This window comes from Melospiza georgiana, chromosome 21, assembly GCF_028018845.1.
Source record: "Melospiza georgiana isolate bMelGeo1 chromosome 21, bMelGeo1.pri, whole genome shotgun sequence".
Taxonomy (NCBI): Eukaryota; Metazoa; Chordata; class Aves; order Passeriformes; family Passerellidae; genus Melospiza; species Melospiza georgiana.
In genome coordinates this window covers 1,133,699-1,157,500 of record NC_080450.1, presented here as the reverse complement: position 1 = coordinate 1,157,500, position 23,802 = coordinate 1,133,699, and the positions used below count along the sequence as shown (strand labels likewise).

The window sequence follows — 23,802 nt, the reverse complement described above, 5'->3', positions numbered from 1 at the left end:
CCCAATGTCCCTCTGTCCCCCAATGTCCCTCAGTCCCCCAGTGTCCCTCTGTCCCCAATGTCCCTCTGTCCCCCAATGTCCCTCTGTCCCCCGGTGTCCCTCTGTCCCCAATGTCCCTCTGTCCCCAATGTCCCTCTGTCCCCCAATGTCCCTCTGTCCCCCGGTGTCCCTCTGTCCCCAATGTCCCTCTGTCCCCAATGTCCCTCTGTCCCCCAATGTCCCTCTGTCCCCCTGTGTCCCTCTGTCCCCCGGTGTCCCTCTGTCCCCAATGTCCCTCTGTCCCCAATGTCCCTCTGTCCCCCGGTGTCCCTCTGTCCCCAATGTCCCTCTGTCCCCAATGTCCCTCTGTCCCCCCGGTGTCCCTCTGTCCCCCAATGTCCCTCTGTCCCCAATGTCCCTCTGTCCCCCGGTGTCCCTCAGTCCCTGCATTGTCCCTCTGTCCCCAATGTCCCTCTGTCCCCAATGTCCCTCTGTCCCCCGGTGTCCCTCTGTCCCCAATGTCCCTCTGTTCCCCGGTGTCCCTCAGTCCCCAATGTCCCTCTGTCCCCAATGTCCCTCAGTCCCCCGGTGTCCCTCTGTCCCCCAGTGTCCCTCTGTCCCCCGGTGTCCCTCTGTCCCCCAATGTCCCTCAGTCCCCCGATGTCCCTCAGTCCCCCAATGTCCCTCTGTCCCCAATGTCCCTCTGTCCCCCCGTGTCCCTCCGTCCTGCCGTGTCGTGTCGCGGCCGCCAGAGGGCAGCACTGCCCCGCGCGGGCCCGGCCCCGCCCACAGCGCCCCCTGGCGGCCGGGGGTGGGGCTGGAGGGCGCGCGCCGGAGCTGAGAACAAAAGCGCGCCCCGACAGCCAATGGGAGCGCGGCTGCCGGCTCGGGCCCCGCTGATTGGCGGAGGCTCGGCCAATGGCGAGGGAGCGCTGCCCGTCCGTCTGAGCTCACGTGGGACGGGAGAACAGGCCCGGAGTGATCAATCCCTGATCAATCCCTGATCGATCCCAAATCCATCCCTGCTCCATCCCTGTATCCCTGATTGATGCCTGATCCATCCCCATCCATCAGCAATCCATCCCTGATCAATCACTGATCCATCCCCATCCATCAATGATCTGTCCCTGACCCATCCTTGCATCCCCAATCCATTCCCAATTCATCCCCGTATCCCTGATCCATCCCTGACCCATCCCTGTATCCCTGATCAGTCACTGATCAATCCTTGATCAATCTCCAATCCATCCCCGATCCATCCCTGTATCCCTGACTGATCCCTGATCCATCCCCATCCATCAGTGATCCATCACCGATCAATCACCGATCCATCCCCATCCATCAGCGATCCATCCCTGATCAATCACTGATCCATCCCCATCCATCAACGATCTGTCCCTGATCCATCCTTGCATCCCCAATCCATTCCCAATTCATCCCCGTATCCCTGATCCATCCCTGACCCATCCCTGTATCCCTGATCAGTCACTGATCAATCCCTGATCCATCTCCAATCCATCCCTGATCCATCCCTGTATCCCTGACTGATCCCTGATCCATCCCCATCCATCAGTGATCCATCAGTGATCCATCAGTGATCCATCCCTGATCCATCCTCGATTCATCCCTGCATCCCCGATCCATCCTCATTCATCAGTGATCCACCCCTGATCCATCCCTGCATGCCCAATCCATTCCCAATTCACCCTGTATCCCTGATCTATCCCCAGTCCATCCCTGCTCCATCCCCAATCAATCCCTGATCCCTCCCCGCTCCACCCCAATCCCTGACTGGGGTTTCCAGGGCTGGTGGCAGCCACGAGGGAACGGAGGCAGAGCCGAGAGCGGAGCCGGCGCCAGCAACGGTTCATATATTTATTCATAAGCCAAGTTATCCATAAAAAAGTTCCATAGTAAAAGGCCTTTACAGGAATGGCGGCTCATAAAACCTTTGTTTAACCCTTTGCTCCTTTTTTTTTTTTTTTTTTTTTGTCCTTTTGGGTTATTATTTTTTTTTTAATCCTGTTTTGTGGGATTTTTTTGTGTGTGTTTTAGTGTTTACACTGGAAAAGCCCCTGTACATATTTTCCAGGCAGCGGCGGCGGGACGGGCCAGCGTCCGCCGGCCCCGCGGGGTCCCCGTGGTCCCCCCGGGGTGTCCCCCCCGCGGTCACCCCACTATTGCACTGGGGACGGCGGCGCTGGGCCCCCCGCCCGGGGCCGAGCCCCCCGCCCTGGCCCCCTCTGTACAGCGCTCCCCGCTGTCCCCGTCCCCCCAGCTGGGGGACACAGTGCACTGAAACGACCCCCCCCCCCCCTTCCCCGAGGATTATTATTATTTTTTTGTGATTTTTTTTCATCATTTTTTGTCTTTTTTTTTTTTTTTTTTTTTTTGCCGTTGTCGGATTTGCTTTTGTGTTTTTTGTTTTTTTTTTTTTTTTTTTTTTTTATCTTTCTCGCTTTTCCATAAAACTTCCCGGAAGAAATACAATATTTACAGGCAAAATAAATAGAACAACACACCTGATTTCTGCTTCACCTGCTGGCAAACAGTCAGAGGTACTAGGGAAAGTTATGGCTTGTAGGGGAGCCGCCCCCCCACACGTCCCCCTGATGTGCCCCCCATGTCCCCACGTTGTGTGGGCGTCACCCTTTGCATCAGAGCTGGGTGGGGTCAGCACAGGGTGGCACCCCGGGGTCAGCACAGGATGGGCACCCCGTCGGCGGTCACCAGGCGCCCCGTGGTGGGGTCGTAGGTGCCCGCCAGGTAATAGAGGTCCTGGCGGTCCTGGCAGCGGCGGCCGCGCGTCAGCTGCTCGTAGTGCTCCCGCCCCACCACCTGGCACTTGTGCGAGATGGTCTGCACGTCGTTCTCGTCCTCGTGGCACGACTGGTACAGCGCGTTCTGCGGGGACAAGGCCACGTCACTGCTGCTGCTTGGGCTGGTGTGGCTGCTGGGGGATGTGGCTACCTGGCGTGGGATATGGCAACCTAGCTGGTGACACGGCTGCGTGGTGTGGGATATGGCTACCTGGTGTGGAACAGGGCCACCTGGTCTGGGACACGGCCACCTGGCATGGTGCACGGCAACCTGATGTAGCTATGTGGCTACCTGACACCTGGCATGGCTACCCGATGTGGTGCCTGGCACGGTGTGTGCCTACCTGACACCACACACATGTACCAGACACGGTACGTGGCCACTTGCCCTGGTACGTGGCTACCTCATATGGTACGTGGTTCCCTGGCATGTCTTGACATGACGTGTGGCCACCTGACACGTTATGTGGCTACCAGAAACGATGTGTGACTACACACATGGCACATGCCCACCTGAGCTGGCACGCAGCTCCCTGCCCCAAAACCGGCCCTGCCCTCACCTTGCCGTCGCTCTGGCGCTTGCCCAGCTTGGTCTCCTCGGGATGGTAGAACCACTTGACCTTGACCACCATGTTGCTGGCCCAGGACTCCCACATGCTCTCGATGCGGCCGATGTAGGGCAGGTTGGGCCGCCCGGCCGACAGGAACACAGCGCAGTCGCCCACGCGCAGCGTCTCCTTGCCCCGCACGATGGCCTTGTAGAAGAGCTTCCGCGCCTTGCCCTTCATGCCGCGCCGCTGGGGAGGGGACACGGGCTCAGAGCTGGCACGGGGACCCCCAGACCCGCCCTGATGCCGTGGGGACACCACGGGGGAGGTGGAGAGGAGAGCCAGGGCGGGGGGCTCACAGAACGGGGCACACGGCTGGTGTTACCAGTACTGCCAGCCCAAGGGACACAGCTGGTGTCACCACCTCCTTGTGCTGGCATTCACAGTTGGTGTCACCAGCTCCCTTCACTGGCTGCCCATGTGCCACCTGCACCTTGCCCGATCCTGCAGACGGTGCCACTAACACCCTGCACTGGGCACCCACGTCACACATGTCACAGCCGGTGTCCCCAGCAGCCCGAGCAGCCAGGGCTCTGCCTGCAGCACGGGGTACCTCACATGTCCCCCAGTGTGCACCTTGTCCCTGGCACGCTGACAACCACCTGCCCCAAGCTGTGCCTGCTCCTTCCCTTCACCGTGCCCAGGTGGGTGCCCGTGGCGGGCACAGGCAGTGCCAGGGCAGTGCCCATGGGGCTCCTCACCTGCGTGGGGTTCCCCGACCACCTCCAGAGCTGGCGGGCGGGCAGGAAGGCGGAGATCTTTGGCCGGTTTTCCACCGAGGGCAGGCGCTGCCGCCGGGAGAACTCTTTGGCTTTGGCGAAGCTGAGGGGATCCTTGCGCTTGAGCTTGGCCTTGGGGCCGGCGGCGGCCGCCTTGGACAGGAAGCAGCGCTGGGGCGCGGCGCCCTTGGGCCGCAGCGCGTCCGGCTGCGCCAGCAGCGCCGGCACCGGGTGCGACAGGCAGGTCTGCAGCAGCAGCGCCGAGTCCTCGTCCTCCGAGCTGTAGGAGGAGTCCTCGTTGTCCGAGGAGCACAGGCTGGACGTGGAGATGGAGCCGGAGCTGGACGAGGTGGAGGAGCCCGAGGAAGAGGAGGACACGGAAAGGCGCGTCATGAAGCGCGAGGGGACGTCGGCGCCGAGCCCGGCCGCGTCCTCGTCCTCGTCCATGTCCGAGTAGGAGCTGTGGCAGTCGCTGTCGCAGTTCAGGGCGAAGTCCCCGTGCCCCGAGTACTTGCGCAGCGCCAGCCCCACGGGCAGCGGGTGCGCGGCCGCGCGGCCCCGGCGCTCCCGCCCGCCCAGCCCGGCGTGCCCGTAGCCGTGGCTGCCCAGCGGCCGCTCCAGCCTGGCCCCGAAGTCCTTCTCGGCCAACAGCAGCGCCTTGCACATCTTGTTCTTGGGGGACGTCACCCCTTCGTGGTCCAGCTTGACCAGGAACTCGCCGCCCGCCGCCTTCCTGCGCCCGCTCCTGCCCACCTCGGCCTCCAGCCGCTCGGCCTTCTTGGAGCGCAGCAGCTTCTGGGCCGCGGGCAGCACCAGCCCGGCGCCGGCGCCGAAGGAGCCGTAGGAGCCGGCGATGCGGCCGAAGGAGTCGGCGCCGAAGGCGTTGCCGAAGACGGGGGCGGCGAGGTGGTGGTGGTGGTGGTGCAGCGGGAACAGCGTCTCCTTGGCCCGCAGCTTCTTGGCGCTGCCGTTGACCTGGAAGAGGTTCTGGAGCACGGCCGAGCCCTTGTTCGCCACCTTCCGCTTGGTCTGTGCCACGGCGGCCCAGCTGAGCAGGGACCCTCCGCGCCGCCCGGCCGCCGAGTCCCCCAGCGCCGGCCCCCGGCCCCCCGACAGCCCCTCCAGGGCTTTGCCTGCGGAACACAGGGGTCAGGAGGCCACAGGAGCAGGGAGAGAGGGATGCCCTGGGGCTGATCTCCACCCTCATTGTGCCATCCCTTCCTCCATCCCCAGCTCCTCACCTTTCTCTGCACACCAATAGTCCCAGCCCTCTTAACCACATCTTTGCATCCCAGCACTCTCCCATACACCTTTGCATCCTCCCCTGAACCTGTTCCCCTGCCTAGAGCCCAGCACCTTTCCCTGCATCCCAACAGCCTTCCCCACACCCCAGCACACTTCCCTGCATCCCAGCATCCTTCTTCCATCCCACAAACTTCTTCTGGCATCCCAGCACCTTTCCCTGCATCCCAACAGCCTTCCCCACACCCCAGCACACCTCCCTGCATCCCAGCATCCTTCCCCCATCCCACAAACTCCTTCTGGCATCCCAGTGCCTTTCCCTGCATCCCAACACCTTCCCCTCACGCCAGCCTGGCAGGGGATCCTGCTCCTTCCCCTCCATACCGCTTTTTTCCTTGCTGGCCGCCTTCCTGCCAGAATTCCGGGGGGGCTGGGGGCCGTGGTCGGGGCAGAGCGTGGGGGGCAGTGCCCCAGGGGTGCCCACGTCGCCACACGCCCGCTTGGCCCGGCGGCAGGAGCTGGACACCAGCAGGGCCGGGGAGGGCTCGGTGCCTGCGGGGAGTGGGGGGTCAGGGCGGCCCCGTGTCCCCCCAGAGCCCCCCACATCCCCTGATCCCACCCCGGCCCTCACATTGGATCTTGAAGTCGGGGGGCAGCAGGCGGATGTTGGACACGGCGATGTGTCCCGTGTCCCCGTCATCGAACTCCACCAGCACGGCCTCAGCGTCCTCCTCCTCCTCGTCACTGGAGGAGCCTGCAGCACAGGGGGGCTGTTGGGGTGGGCAGGGGATCCCCGGCAGTGCCCGCCCCACTGCTGCCCCCAGGGGAAGGGCAGGGGACCCCTGGCAGTGCCCACCCCTCCTCACCTCGCACCACGTTCCCGGGATACAGGCACCGGGATTTCTGGCTCCAGTAGGCGCAGACGCGGGTGCCGGGCGGGAGGCTCCGCCGTGACTGCGGCCGAATGTCAAGGACCTGAGGGAGGCAGCGTGTGAGGGTCTGCGGGGTCCGGGACCCCCATCCTGACCCCTCACCCTGACCCCCGCCCCGGCTGCCCCCCACTCACCGCCTCCTGCAGCAGCTGCTCCTGTGAGTAGATGTGCTGCCGGTTCCCCCGCTCACCCTCGATGATGATGCTGTAGCTGGGGAGGGGGCACAGAAGGGGTTCAGCACCCACCTTGGTGCCCCCCTCCAAAGGCTGGGAGCTCCCCAGATGTCTGGGACCCCCCCAAGTGTCTGGGAGCCCCGGGGGGCTGCACTCACATGTCGGGGGGCTGGATGGTGCGCACGCTGCCGGCGTAGAGCAGGCTGTCCTCCTTGGGGATCAGGATGTGCAGCCCATCCCGCAGATCCTCCTTCTGGATGGCACAGGCGTGGGGCACCCCCCCGCGGGCCCCCCCTGCCAGGCAGCCCCCCAGCTCCTCCTCCTCCTCCGAGAAGCTGCTGTTGTCGTCGAAGTCGAAGTCGTCCTCCACGGTGAAGCTCTCCAGGAGTTTGCTGACGGCCCGGCCCTTGCACTGCAGGAGGAGGCTTGGGGTGGGTGGGGGGCAAAGGGGGCCGTGCCAGGGTGGGGGGAACCCCCCACGGGTCTCACCTGTTTGGTGGCCACTTTGCTCTTGACCTTGGCCAGTTTCTTGCCCTTGCTCAGGATGGTCTTGGCGCTCCGGGGCGAGAGGGCCAGTGAGAGTGCCCCGTTCTTGCGCTGCACGGGAAGGTCAGGGCGCCCAGTGACCCCTCTGCGTGACCAGGGCTCACCAGGGCCTCCCACCACCCTGAGGGGTGCCCCCTCAGCTCCACCAGCACCCACAACCTGTGCAAAACCTGCCCCAACCCCTCTGCACCCCATGGTTCCATCCGTACCCCACAGCCACTCCCAAAACCCTGCACCCACATCTCACCGGCAGCCCCCCATAACCTCAGCCCTGCATGCCTCGCTCCCATTGGTGTCCCCACCCACGCAGACACCACATCTGCCTGTCCCCGAGCCCAGGGGTGCCCCAGGCCAGCCCCACTCACCCTGAGGGCTGCCTGCAGCCCTTTGCTCTTGCGGGTGCCCTTCTTGCCCCTGTCTCCCAGCCGAGCCCCCTCGTCCCTCGGCCCCAGCAGCCGGGGGTCGCTGCCCCCAAAGAGGCTGCTGGGGGGTCCCGGGGGGCTGGGGCCGCCGGGGGCTGGGGGCCTCAGGCTCTCCTTGGCCTTGGCTTTCAGCTTCTTCTTGCTGCCCTCGGGGCAGCCCCCCGCCTTCCGCCGGCCCGGCAGCTTCTCCAGCTTCCCGGCCGCCCCCGGCTTCACCGGCCGCCGCTTGATCTTCACCTCGCCCTCGGGACTGCCCATGCGGCAAGGACCTGCGGGGACAGGGGTCAGGGCTGCCCATGGGGGTGACAGGGCTTGGGGAGCCCGTGGAGGTGGTGGTGGTGGTTGCAGCAGCTGGCAGCAGCTCACAGTTGCCCACCCAGACACAGCAGGTGCCCCCCGGGTCCTTGCCAGCATTCCCAGGGCGGATCCCATTACCTAGCAGCCCCTGCCTTTCCTTCTTCTTCTTGGCCTTCTCGTTGGCCTCCATCTTCACCACGGAGGATGGGGAAGGGCCCAGCACAGCCACCGGCCCTGTGGGCAGTGACAGCCCCGGCTCCTCGTCCCCGTCCTCGCTGTCCGTGTCACCCTCAGGCTCGCCTGCAAGGGGAGAGGACAGGGTGAGGCACTCCTGCACACAGGGGTGGCCCCTGCGTGTCCAGTGAACAATGGGGTGAGTTGAGGCCATGCGTGATCCCCTGGCACGAGCCACCCCCCCAGACCCATGGCTGGACCCTGCACCCCCATCTTCGACCCTGAACCCAGTCCTGTGCCAGACCCCAGAATCCCAACTCTGACCTCACATCCCCGTCCCGACGCCAGATCCCACATCCCACACCACCTCACATGTAGATCCCCATCCCACCCCTGTACCCCATTCTGGCCCTCACCCCAGCACCCCCACCCCAATCCCACACCCCATCCCTGCGCCCTGCTTGCCTCTGAAGTGGGGGGGCTGCCGGGGACCGGGGTCCTGCCCCTGGTACTTGGAGCCCTTGGAGCTCTTGGGCCGGTTCAGCTTCTTCTGGATGCGGGCACTGGGGTTGGGGTCCCTCCGGCGGAAGGGGCTGAGCCCGGGGGGCAGCCCCTTGCCCTTCACCTTCTGCTTCAGCTGTGACAGCCCACGAGTCACCACACAGGGCAGAGGAGCCCACACTGGGGGGACTCAGGGGGGGTTGGGGGTAGAACACAGCCCCCAGACCCCGTGGGACTCACCGGGGAGCCCTGGAGGCTGCTGAAGGTGCCCCCGGCCAGTTTGCTCCTCTTCTTCTGGGGCTCAGAGTCCCCCCTCAGCTCGGCACACAGCAGGGACAGGCTGGTCTTCACTGCCCTGGGGGGGGAGGCACGATGTGGGCACGGTGCCTGCAGCATCCCCAGGGCACCCTGCACCCCTTGGGGGATCCTGCGTCCCTGGATGGAATCTGCACCCCCCAGCTTCACCCTGCATCCCCCAGAAGGATCCAGACCCGACCCTGGCTGGCTCCTGCTCGCCCCAGCTGCCGTCTGCCTCCTCCCCTTCCCTCCAACACAAACCCTGCCATTAATTCTGTCCCCTGGGCCGAGGGGGACGTGTGGCACCAGTCACTCACTTGACCTTGCGGCTCTCGGCCCTGCCCAGGGCACTGGAGTGTTTCCTCTTCCTCGGCCGCCCCGGCCCGCGCCGTGCGGGGCTGCGGGAGCTCTCGTCACGCCTGGACACGGGGGACACACCGGGGACACACCGGGGACACAACAGGGACACAACGGGGACACAATGGGGACACACCAGGGACACACCGGGGACACAACGGGGACACAACAGGGACACACCGGGGACACACCAGGGACACAACGGGGACACACCGGGGACACAATGGGGACACAATGGGGACACAACGGGGATACAACGGGGACACAACGGGGACACACCGGGGACACAACGGGGACACCATCAGCAGAGCCCCCATTGCCACCGGGGCAAGGATCGCGTGCTGCCCCCAGGCTCAGGATGGGGATGGGGACGGGGACAGGGACGGGGACAGGACGTACTCGTGGTCGTGGCGCCGCTGCAGCCTCACCAGCTCCCGCTGCTTCTCCTTGTAGCGGCGCTGGAGCTCGGCCAGGCGCATCCGCACCTCCACCTCCTGCGTGTTCAGCTGCTCCATGGCCGCCTTCAGCGGGCACACCTGGGGGGCCAGGGGGGGTTTGGGCACGGCTGGCACCGCCAGAGGCCTCAAAGCCAGGGCTGAGGCTGGGCACGGCTCGCCCCCCCCGCCACCCCCTCCGGGGACACTCACGGCCTTGGTTTTGGGGGTCCAGGTGTACTTGCGGCGGGGGATGCGGGCGCGGGGCGGGGGGGACACGGGCAGGGGGCTGAGGGCAGGGGGGCTGCCCTCCCGTCCTGCCGCCTCCACCAGCGACCAGGCGGCCGCCACCGTGGCCAGGTTCTGCAGGTTGAAGGCCAGCAGCTCCTCATCCTCACCTGTGGGACGGCAGGGGGTCAGCAAGGACCAACACACCAGAGCCCTGCGCTGGCTCCTGGGGGGCACAGGAGCAGCCCCCCGGCTGGGAGGGTGATTTGGCCCATCTGGTCCTGTGCCCGCCCCACCACCCCATCCATGGCGAGTGGGACCCCACAGCCACCCCCTCACCCCACGCTGTCCCCCCCTGAACCCAGCACTGGGTCCCCCCCTTTGCTCCCTCCCTCCCACAGGGCTGGGGATGTGCCAGGCTTTGAGGCCATTCCCGCTGGGGCCCCCGGGATTCCCTGGGGAAGCCGAGCTGGGAGGGAATCCCAAATCCCGCCTGCCTGGAGCCAGCGCTGGAGACGAGCCCTGGCTGTGAATGGGGCATGGCATGGCACAGCATGGCGCGGCATGGCACAGCATGGCGCGGCATGGCACGAACATGGCACAGCATGGCACAGCATGCTGCCCCCCAGTTCCACAAGACAAAGGGCACAGGAGGGCACTGGAGTCACCAGGGCGTGCCGGGGACACTTGGGGGCACCGGGTGTCACCCACCTTCCCTGGCCAGGTCGCAGCGGCGCCGGCGCAGCTCCAGGTCGGCGAGTTCGCTGAGCAGGGCGATGCCCGGGATCCCTGAGGGGTGGGGGGCAGGCGAGGGGGGCGCCGGGGGGGGCTCCTCGGGCTCCTCCAGCGCCGGCAGCTCCCCCAGGTCGATGCCAGCGGCGATCAGCGCCTCCAGCCCACCCGTGCAGCCCCGGTGCCCACTGGGGACGTCACCATCCTCCTCCTCTTCCTCCTCCTCCTCATCGCAGCTGCCCTCTGGCTCCGAGCCATCGCTGTCACCTTCCTCCTCCTCCTCTTCCTCCTCCTCCTCCTCCTCCTCCGCAGCGGGGGGCAGCGGGGAGCCCCCCTCCTGGGGCACGGGGTGCTGCTGCTCCGGCTGCTCCGGCGCTCCCTGAGCCACCTCGCGGTGCCCCCCGAAGGGCTCCTCGGTGCCGCCCGCGGCCGGCGCCGCGCCCCGCTCCCCGCAGAGCGGCCCCGGTGCCGGCGGCAGCAGCAGGTGGTGCCGGTGCAGCAGCGCCCCGGGAGCCTCGGCCGGGGGGTCCCGCGGGGGGTCCCGCAGCGCCTCGGCCGCGGGGCTGAAGGTCCGGGACTGCTCGGGCTCGGCGGGCGGGGAGCCGGCGTGCACGGGGTCGGGGTCTGCCGGCTCGGCCGAGTGCGCTGCGGGGTAGCCCACGACCGCGGCGGGGTAGCCGTACCCGGGGGGCAGGTCTGGGGGAGCGGGTCACGGTCAGCGGGGATGCCCTGCTTGATCTCAGCCGCCCTCCTCCCGCTCCCCGCGCCCGGTCCTACCTGGCTCCAGCGGTTTGGGGTAGCGGTGCGGGGGCTGCCCCTCGCCCCGCGCGTCCTCGCCCTCGCCGCCCTTGCTGGGGGCGGGCAGGGGGCTGGCGGCCGGCGAGCGCGGGGCCACGGCGGGGCTGGCGGCGGGGCAGGCGGGTAAAGTGCAGGGGGCCGTGGGCAGCGTCACGGGGCACTTGGCCGGGTGCCGCAGGGCCGGCGAGTGGCAGCACGGGGACAGCTTGGGGGGCGCGGGGGCCGCCGAGGTCAGGCCCTTGGCCGGGGGGTTTAAGGCAACTGCTTTGTGGGAGGGTTTGAGGGGCTTCTCGGGAGCCCTCTCCTCCAGCTCCAGGGGCTGCTCCTCCGGCTTCCGCTGCGGGGTACAACGAGGTGACACGTGTGACATCCTGCCCCACATCTCAGCCCTGCATCCATATCCCAATCCAGCCCAACAGGCCAGTCCCTGTCCCACTGACTGTCCCTCAGTCCTTCCCCACATCTGCCATCCCAGTCCCACAACCCACCCTCCACCCTGCATCTTCCAGCCAGCCTCGCATCGCATCGCATCGCATCGCATCGCATCGCATCGCATCGCATCGCATCCCATCCCATCCCATCCCATCCCATCCCATCCCATCCCATCCCATCCCACCCCATCCCATCCCATCCCATCCCATCCCATCCCATCCCATCCCATGGATCCCATCCCATCGCATCCCATCCCATCCCACCCCACCCCACCCCACCCCACCCCATCCCATCCCATCCCACCCCATCCCATCCCACCCCACCCCACCCCACCCCATCCCATCCCATGGATCCCATCCCATCCCATCGCACCCCATCCCACCCCATCCCATCCCATCCCACCCCATCCAATCCCATCCCATCCCACCCCATCCCATCCCATCCCATCCCATCCCATCCCATCCCATCCCATCCCATCCCATCCCATCCCATCCCATCCCATCCCATCCCATCCCATCCCATCCCATCCCATCCCCTGGCACCTGGCCGTGCACCTGGCGCTGGATCTCGAGGGCCTGGGCCGCCCGTTGCTGTTGCTGCTGCTGCTGCTGCTGCTGCTGCAGGGCATAGAGCTCCTGCTGCCGCAGGAACTGCGACCGTGGGTACACGGGGAGCTGCCCCGTGTGCTGCAGGTGGGCACCGGGACCCCGGCCCGGGTACATGGGGGGCCACAGCGACGCCTGGTCCATCACGTCAGCTGCCAGCAGAGGGGGGACAATTGGAGACCCTCTTCAGGGTCACCCCACAAACCCCAGCAGTGTCCAAACCCCAGTTCTGCAACCCTGGCAGCACCCCCAGAGACCTCCATCTCCCACCCCTGAACCCCAAAAACACCTGCAAGGCTCCCATACCCCTCCCCTGCACCTCCAAAAGTACCCCAAGGGACCCCATCAGCCACGAACTCCCAAAAGTACCCCCTGAGACCCCCATCTCCCACCCTGCATCTCCAAGGACCCGCTCTCCTCTCTCTCAATCCCCCCCAGCCTCCAGGACCCCCCTCCCCAGCACAAGGTGGGGGTCTCAGGCTCACCCAGCGTGTGGGGGGTGCCGTGGGCGGGGGGCTCCGTGGGGAGGATGACGAGCTGGGCAGGGGGGTCCTGGGCGAGGGGGAACACGGGCTGCATGGCGCTGGGCATGGAGGCAGGGAAGGCAGGGGGCAGGTTCTGGTGCAGGGCAGGGTGCCCGATGCCTGTGGGGATGGGGGGGTCTGTCAGCACCCCACTGCTGGGGGTCAGCACCCCCCAATTCCCCCAAACCCAGCACTGACCGTAGGAGTGTCCCCCCATCCAGATGGAGGGGCTGCGGGTGCGGGGCAGCCAGTGCGTGTGGGCAGGGTGGGCGTGGGCGGCGGGGTCCCCCCCGAGCTGCCCCGCCGGCAGCGACGAGCCCCCCGTCATCATCAGGTGCGGGGTCAGCTCCCCGGGACACCCCCCCGATGGGTGCATCCGGGCAAACTCCACCAGCTCCTTGTTGTCCCTGTGGGAAAAGGTGAGGCAGAGTGTGGGGGCAGCGCCGGCATCACCGTCCCCTGCACCCCAAAAAGCGCACGGAGCCCGTTTTCCAGCCCTCACAGCCAGGCTCCCCCAGCACTCACTGGAGCAGGATGTCCCTCCCGGGCAGCCCCAGGCGCTCCTCGCACAGCCGGCCCCGCTCCTCCTCCGCCTCCAGCTCCATCAGGTGCACGGGCCGCGCGGTGCCTGCTGCCACGGGGACACCGCGGTGGCATCAGCGTGGCACCGCCAGCCCCCCGTGCCCCGTCCCCCTTCCCCGGCCCTCACCTTTGACTCCAGCCGCCGCCCGCTGCCGCCCGGTGCCGGCAGTGCCGTAGGGCTCGTGGCGGCCCAGCGTGTCCTTCTGCCGCGCCACGGCCACCGCGATGCCCACGGGCGGCTGCCGCACCTCGCCCTCGGTGCCGCCGGGGCCCAGCGCCTCGTGCTCCCGGCCGCGGGCGCAGTCCGGCCGCTCCAGCTCCGGCTGAGCCTTTCCCGACGGGAATTTGGCGTCCTGGTGGGCGCAGCTGCCCTTGGCGCCGGCCAGCCCCACGAAGGGGGGGCCCTTCTGCCCCCCCAGCAGCGCCCCGTTGCTGTACTTGAGCAGGTTCTTCATGGCCGACACCTCGTCGGGGGCATTGGGCACCTCCTGCGCCCGCACCAGCCCCGCGCCGAAGGGGTCCAGGTAGGGGCCCCCCTTCCGCTCCTCGGCCACGGGCAGGGGGGGCCCCTGGCCCTGCACCCCCCAGGGGGGCAGGGGGTGCCCGCCGTAGCCCAGGCCCCCCAGCTCCAGGGGCTTGCGCTTGCCCTCGGCCGCCTCCGCCTCGGGGTGCTGCTGGTGCCGGATGCGAGCCACCTTCTGGGCCGGGGGCTCCTTGGGGGGGCCCTTCTCTAAAGTGCAGCAGGAGGGGCCCACGCGGACGCCCAGAGGGTCGGGCCGGGGGGCGCGGGAGCAGTCGGGGGCGGGCGGCACCTCGAAGTAGCCCTTCTCCATACCCGCCTTGGGCGCGGGGCACCGGCCGGAGAACGGGGGTCCTTCGGCCGCGCTGCCCCCCAGGTACTCCAGCCCCTTGAGCCGCGTGCCCGGAGCCCCCCACTCCAGCCGCCGCTCCGCCGGCCCCTCGGCCTTCAGCGGGTGGTGGAAGGGGGCACCGTAGGGCTCGGCGCCCGCCTCAGCGTGCCGCTCCTTGCCGTCCCCGCGCTCCATCCCGCCGGACTCCGCTTGGAAGGAGCGGCTCTTGTCCGTCGGGGGCCCCACCGAGGGCACCAAGGTAGCCCCGCTGAGCTTCAGCTCGCGGGCGGGGGGCTCGGGCAGCGGGCACAGCACCTCGGGGCCGGCGTGCAGCGGGAGGCAGGGGAAGGAGCCGGCGGCGGGCACAGCGTAGGACACGGCGTGGTGCAGCATCTGCCGCCGCTCCACCGCCTCGCCGTAGGGCTGGGGCGCCTCGGGGACCCCCGGCTCCCGCTCCTTGGGGGCGCAGCGGGCGGCGCGGGGCAGGGCGCTCCCGGCACAGCTGGGCAGCGCGGCGCGGGCGCCGTCCCCGTCCAGCCCCTTGGTCCCCAGCAGGCACGAGGCCAGGGGTTTGGGGCGCCCGTCGCCGGCCCCCCGTGGCGGCACCCCCTCCTTGCAGTGCCCCTCGGGCGGCACCGGCAGCACCGCCTTGTGCCGCTCCTTGGGGTCCTCCTCGGGCAGCCGCTCCTTGGGGTCGCCCTTGCCCCCCTTGTCCTTGGCCGCCAGGAAGCGCTCGTAGTCCTTGGGGGTCTTGGGGAGGGGGCCGGCGTCCCGCTCCCGGCTGCAGGAGCCGGCGGGGGGCCCGGGGGCGGCGCGGGCGATGCCGGGGAAGCCGTGGCTGGCGGGGAGCAGGGGGGGCTGTGCCGGAAGGTTCCGCAGGTAGAAGTTATCTGGAGGGGAGGGCGATGGGTGAGACCGCCGCGCTCCCCCCACCCAAACTGCAGCGGGACTGGGATGAAGGGTCGGGCTCATTAGGTCTGTGTCCCACCCAAACCACGGCCCCATTAGTGCCCATCACAGCCCCGTGAAAAGGAGTAGGGCTGGGACTGGCGCCCACCCCCCCAGCCACTGCCCCAGTACCACCTGCTCAGGCACTGAGCCCCCACCCCTGCCCGGCCGGGGGACACACACCCCACGGGGGTCCCGGTGGCCCCGGTACCTGCCTTTCTGGCTCTCGTAGAAACGGTGCTGGCCATAGAGCACGTTGCCATTGCCGTGGTGGTCCAGGTGGCCCATGGGCAGGAAGGTGGAGGCCAAGCTCCCGGAGAAGCGGGGGTACCCCGGGGCTGGGGACATCGAGTCAGCGGGGCTGGGCTGGCACCTGGCCCCGCATCCCAACCTGCACGGCTCCAGCTGGGAACTCTGCAGAGCCCGTGATCCCCTCCAGGCTGGGACCCCTCCCACCCTCTGGGAACCGGGGGTGGGGTTGAGACCCCCCCAGCCCCGTGTCAGCGGCGGCCGTGCTTGGCTCGGCTCGGCACGGCTCGGGCGGGCTGTCCGTCAGCCGCGTGCGCTGCCCGTCCCCGTCCCCCCGTGCCCCCCCGGAACGCCGGGAGCCAGCTGGCAGCCGGTCAAACTACCAGCCGGGCAGGCTGCCAGGGCCCCGCGCCAGCTCCGCGCCCCGCTCCCGCTCCCGCTCCTCCGGCGGGACGGATACGCCACAGCGTGGGGGGGCACGGGGACTCGCTTTGACCGGGGCTGCCCCCGGGGTCCCCACACTGTCACCTGCCCCAACAGGGGTGTCCCTGTCCGGGTTCGTCATCACCAGCGACTCGAGGTGGCCCAGCCTCAGCCAGAGCTCTGCAGCTCAGCACGGGCCTCGCCAAACACCAAACCCCAACTGTGGGGTCTAAGCCCGGTCCCTGTGGATGCCCAGGGTGTTTTGGGGCACAGCGGTGGCCAAACCCACCCTCATCACCCAGAAGCCACTGACCCTGGATCCCATACACGTGGGCATTGATAGGATGTGACCACCGGCACTGGGCAGAGCCACGACGGCCTCCGGCCACCCCCGACCCACAGCCCGTCCCCACCGCGGTGCCCGCTCACCTTCGTGCGAGTGGGAGAACCAGATCTGGGAGGTGCCGGAGTGGGGCCCGCAGAAGGCCGGTTCCGGGGGGGAGGCGGCGGGGCCGGCGGGGTGGCTGGGCCCCCCCGAGCCCAGGCTGCCACTCAGGAAGCCCCCCATGAAGGACGAGGGGGGGGCACTCCCCATCAGGCTGCTGCCGGCTGCGGGGAGAGGGCACAGTCAGGGGGGCTGAGAACAGTCAGGAGGGGCTGTGCAGGACCTGCATGCATGACCAAGCACACCACACTCCCTTGTGCACACGCGTGTGTACACAGCTGCCACAGGGCTGTGCAGCCTACTCTGCACCGGTGCATCCCCTGGGCACACACGTGTCCCTCGTGGGACTGTGTTCCTTGTGCACACCCAGCCCCTGTGCACACACGTCCTCATGCTCACAGCCCTCGCGTTACCGTGTCCCTCGTGTCACCCTGTCCCTCATGCACACGCTGCCTGCACACATCCCCTGTGAGCCCCCACGTTCCCTGTGCACCCATGTCCCTGACACCCCCAGCCCGACGGGGATCAGATGAGCCCCAGGGTGTGCCAGGCACAGCAGAGCTGTGCAAGGGGCACCAGAGCCCTGCTCTGTGCGTGCCCCAAGCACTCACAGCACGTGGGAGGCTCTGCACACGTGTGTGGCTCCCCACACTGCTGCTCCCCCCCAAGGGACACCGGCTGCTGCCAGTGCTGGGACAATCCCAGCTCCAGGGACACGGGCTGTGCCGGGCCATGCGGGTGCACATGTGTGCTCTGTGTGTGTGCACATGTGTGCGAGTGCAAGGAGGGGGGACAGCCCTGGCCCTGACCCTGCTGCCTCCCCCGCAGCTGGGGGGGCCCCGAGCGCCCTTGGGGAGGCCCGTGGCCGGCGCTCCCCATCCCGCCCCCCATCCCGCTCCCATCCCGGCCAAGCCGTGAGATCATGGTGGAAACTTCGGAGCTGGTGGCCAGCGGCCGGGCGGGGGGAGCAGGAATGGGGGGAGCGGGGATGGGGGAGCCAGGACGGGGGAGCAGCTGCCCCTCGCCGTGTGTGCCCACTCCCCATGTCCGTGTGTGCCAGAGCAGCCGTGGCACGGCAAGGCACGGCTCGGCACGCGTGGCGTGGCGCGGAGCGCGGGCTGGCTGCCCGCCCGGCCGGCCGGGGCAGGAAGCGATGCTTTGCTCTCTAAGCCGGCCCACGCTCCCCGGCTAATCCCACCGGGATGCCTCTGGGATGAGTGTCGGGATGTGGTTTCAGGCAGCTTCGCTCCTTCCTCCGTGGCGAGGCCGAGCGGGGCAGGGCGGCGTGGGCCGGGGGCACGGCCGCATCCCACCCACAGCCCTGGGAACCGGACACACACACCGGGACCGGGACCGGGACGGGCGGGCACACCCCACAGTGCCAACGCATCCCTGGGGACACAAACCCACCCTGTGCACGACAGACCCCGTGCGGGCGTGGAGCCGGCAGCGTGCCGGGCGGGAAGCCGAGGTTTCCAGAATGAGACTTTTCTGGAAGCTGTGAAACGGGCTGGAAAAAAATAACCCCTCACCCCACCCCGATGGCGGCGGGGCCGGGGTGTCCCGGGGGGGCTGCGGGGCCGCCGCTCCCCACCGCCCACCCGCTGACTCACGGGTCCCCCGGCGCGGGCTGGCCACGGGGCCAGCACTGCAATCCCACCTTCCCACTGGCCACGGGGCCAGCACTGCAATACCACATTCCCACTGGCCACGGGGCCAGCACTGCAATCCCACATTCACACTGGTCCCATGGCCAGCACTGCAATCCCACCTTCCCACTGGCCACGGGGCCAGCACTGCAATCCCACCTTCCCACTGGCCACGGGGCCAGCACTGCTGATCCCACATTCCCACTGGCCAGCACTGCTGATCCCACATTCACACTGGCCACGGGGCCAGCACTGCAATCCCACATTCACACTGGCCACGGGGCCAGCATTGCAATCCCACCTTCCCACTGGCCACGGGGCCAGCACTGCAGTCCCACCTTCCCACTGGCCACGGGGCCAGCACTGCAATCCCACATTCACACTGGTCCCATGGCCAGCACTGCAATCCCACATTCACACTGGCCCCATGGCCAGCACTCCTGATCGATCCCACATTCACACTGGCCCCATGGCCAGCACTGCAATCCCACATTCACACTGGCCACGGGGCCAGCACTGCAATCCCACATTCACACTGGCCCCATGGCCAGCACTGCAATCCCACATTCCCACTGGCCCCATGGCCAGCACTGCTGATCCCACATTCCCACCCACCATGACCCCCTGCACTCATGCACTGAGCAGGGGCAGGGAGCGGCCCCCTGGTTCTGCCCCTCCAGCCACGGTGATGGCGAGCACAGGACAGGGACCAGCACAGGACAGGGACGAGCACAGGACAGGGACAGGTCACTGAGGACACACACAACTCATGTCACTGATAAGCCACCGTTGCTGGAGCAGCCCATGCTGCCAGTCCCCGAGACCGGGCACAACTCATGTCACTGATGAGCCGGCAGTGCCAGGATGGGCACAGCCCCGTGGGGCGGGATGCCAGCACAGGACAGATGGCTGCAGGGTCCCAGCCCGGCCCCCCCGGCAGCATCACCCTGGGAACTCCCTGGCCGGGCTCCCCGAGGCCGGTGCTGTGACTCAGCCCCGCCGGCATCGCTCCCGGCTCCGGCACGAAATTTCCCTTGGCCCCGAAATGCAGAGGGTCACACGTGTGACGAGTGTGCCAGGTCTCAGCACGGCCACACCGACAGCACTGAGAGGGGCGGGGGGCACTGGGGAGACTCAGGAGGGGACAACGAGAGGTGCTCCCTTCCCTCCAGCTGCCGCTCGCCCCCGCTCCAAGTGCAGCACAGATGGGAACGTGTTGGGAGGCAGAAAGTTTCAGGGCCAGCGTGTGCAGGGGGGGCCCGGTCCTGGGGGGGCTCAGCCCACGGCTGCTCTGGGATCCCCAAGGCGGTGACAGACCCAGGACGGCGGCGGTGGCGGGGGGGACGTGCGCAGGGTTGGGTTTCTCCCTCGGCTATTTTGGGGCTGGAACATTCCTAATGGAGCTGAGGCTGCGGGTGGAGGGCCAGGAGCTGGCAGGGACCCTGGAAGGGGCAACCCGGGCCCCCCCACACCGGGCAGGGGGTGATGGGCAGCCCCCCACGTGCTTCACAACTCACACGGCCCCTTTAAAAATTTGGCAAACAGGCAATAAACGGGCTCTGGCTCCCTCGGTGCTGTAATTCCAACTGAATCCATATTGTTACGGCACTCAATGATCGCTGCAATGGTGAAACGCTGCCGGAACGTGCCCGAGGGGCCAGCAGGGAGATCCCAGTGCTGTGCGAGGGGTTATCCCCTCTGGAATGCCACTGGCAGCTGTGCTGGCCACGGCCACTGCACACTCAGCGCTTGCACATTCACTGGGGCCACGTGTGCAAAGGGCTCACAGGGGTGGGGGACACTCTTGGCACAGCTGGGAAATGCTGCTGGCACAGCTGGCACACACCACTGGCACAGCTGGCACACTCGTGTGCTCAGTGCACGCTCCCTGCACGCATGACTTTCACACCCAGAGCACAATTTGCACACCCAGAGCATAACCTGACACACACGTGCCTTGGAAGACCATTGCTGGAGCACATGGAAACCAGGGAGTGTCCAGTCCCAGGGGTCCTGATGTCCCATCTCACCACTGATGTCACATGGATAGCACACACACGGACCCTTGCCAGGAACCCTCCAAAATGTGGGTCCATGGGCACCCTGTGCAGTTCCTGTGAACATCACACATATGGGTCCTGGAGGGGGGAGGACTTCTCTTCCCCCAGGGCTGGGGGACCCCGGCACGAGGCAGGGTCAGAGCCTGCCCTGGGGTGATGCTGTGGGGCAATCAGGGCACAGGCAGGGCTGGGGGTCCCGAGGAGCCAGGAGCACCCAGAGTGGCCCCAAAATTCCCCATGGAGCCCATCCACCCCCCATTGTTCCCTGGGCAATGCCAGGAGCAGCTGCCCGTCCCCCAGGGCCTGGCACGTGGCAACATCTGCGCCTGGATCCAGCTCATGACTAAGGAACAGTGGAGCACTCAGGATGACTCTGCGAGAGCCGGGGTAATTCTGTGGGATCCGGGGTTTTGCACATCCCACCGGCCACGCTCGGCCCCCAGAGCCTCGTGGCTACCGAGGAGCAGCCCAGTTAATCTCCAGATCTGGTTTAACTTTTACCCTTACTTTGGGGGCTGGGTTAGCGGGGAGCCCCTGCACTGGAGCTGCGCCGTGGCCTCCAGCCCCTCGCAGATCCCATCTCCAGGGAAGCAGCGATGCAGAGCGGCTGCAGCGCTGGCACCCGGCCCCGTGTCACCACCCAGCCAGGGCCACCGGCCCCACCTGCCTCCCACCATCAGCACCCAAATCCCCCCTCAGAGCCGTGCCAGAACCGCACAGCACCCAGCCTGGGGCGCGGTCCAGGGAGGGGACAGGTGTGGGAGCACATCCAGCACCCCCGGGATGGGACGCACCGGGACCTGCACTGTCATGGCCAGGCTGTGTGCCAGCGCCAGGACAAACACCAACACTGCCACTGCCAGGCTGCGGGGCAGCACTGGGACAGACACCGGGATGCACACTGGGATTCACACCAGGGTACACACCGGGATATACACGGGGACACACACTGGGATTCACACCGTGACATACACCAGGACGGACACCAGGATGCACATTGGGATTCACACCGGGATTCACACCAGGACACATACTGGGATTCACACCGGGATGCACACTGGGATTCACATCGGGATCCACACTGGGATGCACACACACCCTCACAGGGTCAAGCCACACACCACCACGGCCACACTGCTCCCGGCCGAGGGCTCGGCCACGGTGACACAGTCCAGCACAGTCACAACTCTCCACTAGTGCACAAAAACATCCAAAAAGCAAAAATTGCAGCCAGGCCCCAGCGTGGCTCGGACAGGCCTCTGCCAGAGTTTCCCACCCTCGGTTTGCGGCGGAGGCACTGGGACCCCGGCCCTGCTCAGCACGGGCTGTGCCGTGCCAGTGGATCTCCTACAATTGGGGCGCAGGGGCTGCACCCCCCCGGGCGGGCTCCGGGGGTCTCCATCCCCCCATCCCCGGGCGGTGCCGGAGCCAAACCCGACGCCAGCCGGAGCGTTCGGCTGCACGAACGCGCGGCCCTGAGTTACGGCTTTAATAAAAGCAAAGAAAACAGTTTTATCTCCGTTCCCAGGGCGGCCGCCGGGCCCGGCAAAGGCTCCTGGGAGGTGTAGTCCGGCCCCACGCCGGGAGCCATTTGGGGGAGCGCGGCCGGAGCCCCCCCGGCCCCGCCGTGCCCCCCGGGCGCCGCGTGCCGCACCGGCATCGCCCCGCCACGGCCAACCGCGGGCTGGCTGCGTGCGCTGGGTGGGGTAATTATCAATCATCGGCCTTAATTACCGCGCCACGCTAGCGCGGCTGCCGGCACCGCGGCCGGGCCGCGCCGGGAGGGCACGGGGTGCAGGGCATGGGGACCCCCCTGCCGCCGGCACCGTGCCGCCCGCTCAGCGATCCGGTTCATCCGCCCCGGCAGCGTTCCGGCCGCGCGGAGCCTCCGAGCACAGCTCGCTGGGAAGCGCTCCGGCTGCGCCGGCCCTGCCAAAGCTGGAATATTTTTAGCTCGTTCTGTTGTTGGGTTTGGCTTCTCGCTTTTTTTTTTTTTTTTTTTTTTTTTTCTCTGGGTTTTTTTTTTTTTAATGTTTTTTTTTCGGCGCGTTTCTGCCGGGGTATTTTTAGCCGGATCCATGTTATTTTAACAACCTCCGGTGCATTCGGGCTCCCATGTGTCGCCCAGGCCCCGGCGGGTGTGAGGGTCCTGCACGGGGACGCGGCCGCGGCGGGAAGCCGGAGGGAAGCCGGCAGCACCCCGGCGCTGGCGGCCCTCCGGGATCCCCCCACGGTCACCGCGAGCCGGAGAGCAGCCGAACCGCCACCGCTATCCCCCATCCCGGGGCCGGGCTCCAAGCCCCCATCCGCACTCCTCGCCCAACAAAGCTGGGGGAAGCCGGGGTGGCCCCCCGAGCCCAGCGGTGGTCCCGGCAGCGGGGCCGCCGGCACAAAGCGAAACCGCCCCGGCCGCGGGCCCGATCGGGCGCCGCCTCCCCGGCACCCCCCGGTGCCCCCCGCTTTCCACCTCCTTCCAAGAACCCCCACGGCTGCCACCCCCCCGCGCCGGCCCGGCCGTGCCCCCCGCCCTAATCCACGCACTAATTGTAATCCCATTAAAGCAGATATAATTTTATTAGTATTCACAGCTCATCAAGGCGGCGACAATAACCGGCGCTGCCGCCGTGCCGCGGCCAGACAACCGCCTGCGCCGGCGGGAAGCGGGGGGCCCGGCGCTGCGCCGCGCCGAGCCGGCACACGGCTCCCGCCCCGGCCCCGCTCCCGCCCCGGCTCCATCCCGGAGCTCGGCAGCGCGGGGGGCTCCCCGCCGGCTGCGCCCTCAGAGCCCCCCGTGCAGCGAGCCCCGGTACCGGCGGCGCGCAGCCCGGCTGAGCCGTGCCCGGCCGCAGGCGAGCACATGCCGCAGACAAAGCCGCGCGGGCAGCTCGCCGCGGATGCCGGATCCGGTGACCCCGCGCCGGGGCTGCTTGGCCGTGCCGAGCTCGGCCGTGTGCCGCGCTTTGTCCAGCTCCGGCAGCTGCCGCGGCGAACGCGCGCCGCGAACCCCTTCGCACCCTGACACTTCGGCGGCGAATATCGAGCCCGGGCTCGGTGACCTTCCACCGCCGCCCCACGGCCCCGCGCATAACGGCCTCCTTGTTCAGCCCGAACGCGCCTCCCCGTCCCGGCACCGGGATGGAGCCGGGGTCACGCTCCTCCCGCGCCGGCGGAGCGGCCGGGTGGGGGATGTCCCCCGTGTGCGTGAACGAAAACCCCAAAACCCCCGGGCGCGGTGACAGCGAGGTCGGCACAAAGGGAGGCCGAGCTCCCGGGGCCGTGCCGAGCCTCCCGGCCCTCCCCGGCCCCCCGCACCGCGGGCGCCCCGACCCCTCTGACCTGTGTGCGTGGCCATGGAGATGGGCGCCGGGAAGTACTTGGTGGGCTGGAAGTGTCCGGGGGGCTGCACGGCCCCGTGCGCCGACCCCGCCACGCGCCCCGTGCCGTGCCGGTGGCCGAGGCTGCCCCGCTCCGACAGCAGCCGCGGCGGGGGCGCGAAGTCACGGCCGTCCATGCCGGGGGCACCCACCCGCGGGGGGCTCGGCGGGACCCCGACACGGCTCGTGGGCGATGCTCAGCGCCGCGCCGGGCCGGCTCGGCGGCCGTCGTGCCGCGCTCCGCGCCGGGGCTGTCGGCTCATCCTCCGCTCCTGGCACGGGGAGAGAAAGGAGACGGTGAGAGCACGGCCGGGGTGGGGGTACGGCCATCGCTGCACCCCGGAACCCCCGCGCCCCAGCAGCGTTCCGCTCCCCGTGTCCCCGGTACGCTGCCCGCTTTCT

The 23,802-nt window shown here is 68.0% G+C and overlaps 1 protein-coding gene across 1 annotated transcript; it reads right to left on the bottom strand.

The window, feature by feature from the left end:
- Positions 1-2,594: 2,594 nt before the first annotated feature.
- BAHCC1 (BAH domain and coiled-coil containing 1) lies at positions 2,595-23,537 on the bottom strand. Its single transcript, XM_058038962.1, has 26 exons — positions 23,363-23,537; positions 16,302-16,481; positions 15,416-15,538; positions 13,529-15,142; positions 13,345-13,450; positions 13,018-13,226; positions 12,781-12,939; positions 12,233-12,447; positions 11,238-11,595; positions 10,440-11,156; positions 9,714-9,898; positions 9,466-9,602; positions 9,027-9,128; positions 8,653-8,767; positions 8,377-8,548; positions 7,876-8,037; positions 7,384-7,709; positions 6,962-7,069; positions 6,631-6,884; positions 6,434-6,509; positions 6,234-6,342; positions 5,999-6,121; positions 5,752-5,919; positions 4,108-5,258; positions 3,359-3,595; positions 2,595-2,883 (listed from the first exon to the last, which is right to left on the bottom strand). Exons 1-26 carry the CDS (start codon positions 23,535-23,537, stop codon positions 2,677-2,679), a joined length of 7,488 nt encoding a protein of 2,495 aa, XP_057894945.1. The 3' UTR covers positions 2,595-2,676.
- Between the last annotated feature and the right edge of the window lie 265 nt (positions 23,538-23,802).

Coding starts and splice junctions, on each gene's coding strand:
- BAHCC1 (XM_058038962.1), bottom strand. CDS start 23,537: ATGGACGGCCGTGACTTCGCGCCCCCGCCGCGGCTGCTGTCGGAGCGG. Junction 11,157..11,237: donor CCCCAAACCGCTGGAGCCAG/GTAGGACCGGGC, acceptor CCGCTCCCCCAG/ACCTGCCCCCCGGGTACGGC. Junction 8,038..8,376: donor GCAGCCCCCCCACTTCAGAG/GCAAGCAGGGCG, acceptor CTCCCCTTGCAG/GCGAGCCTGAGGGTGACACG.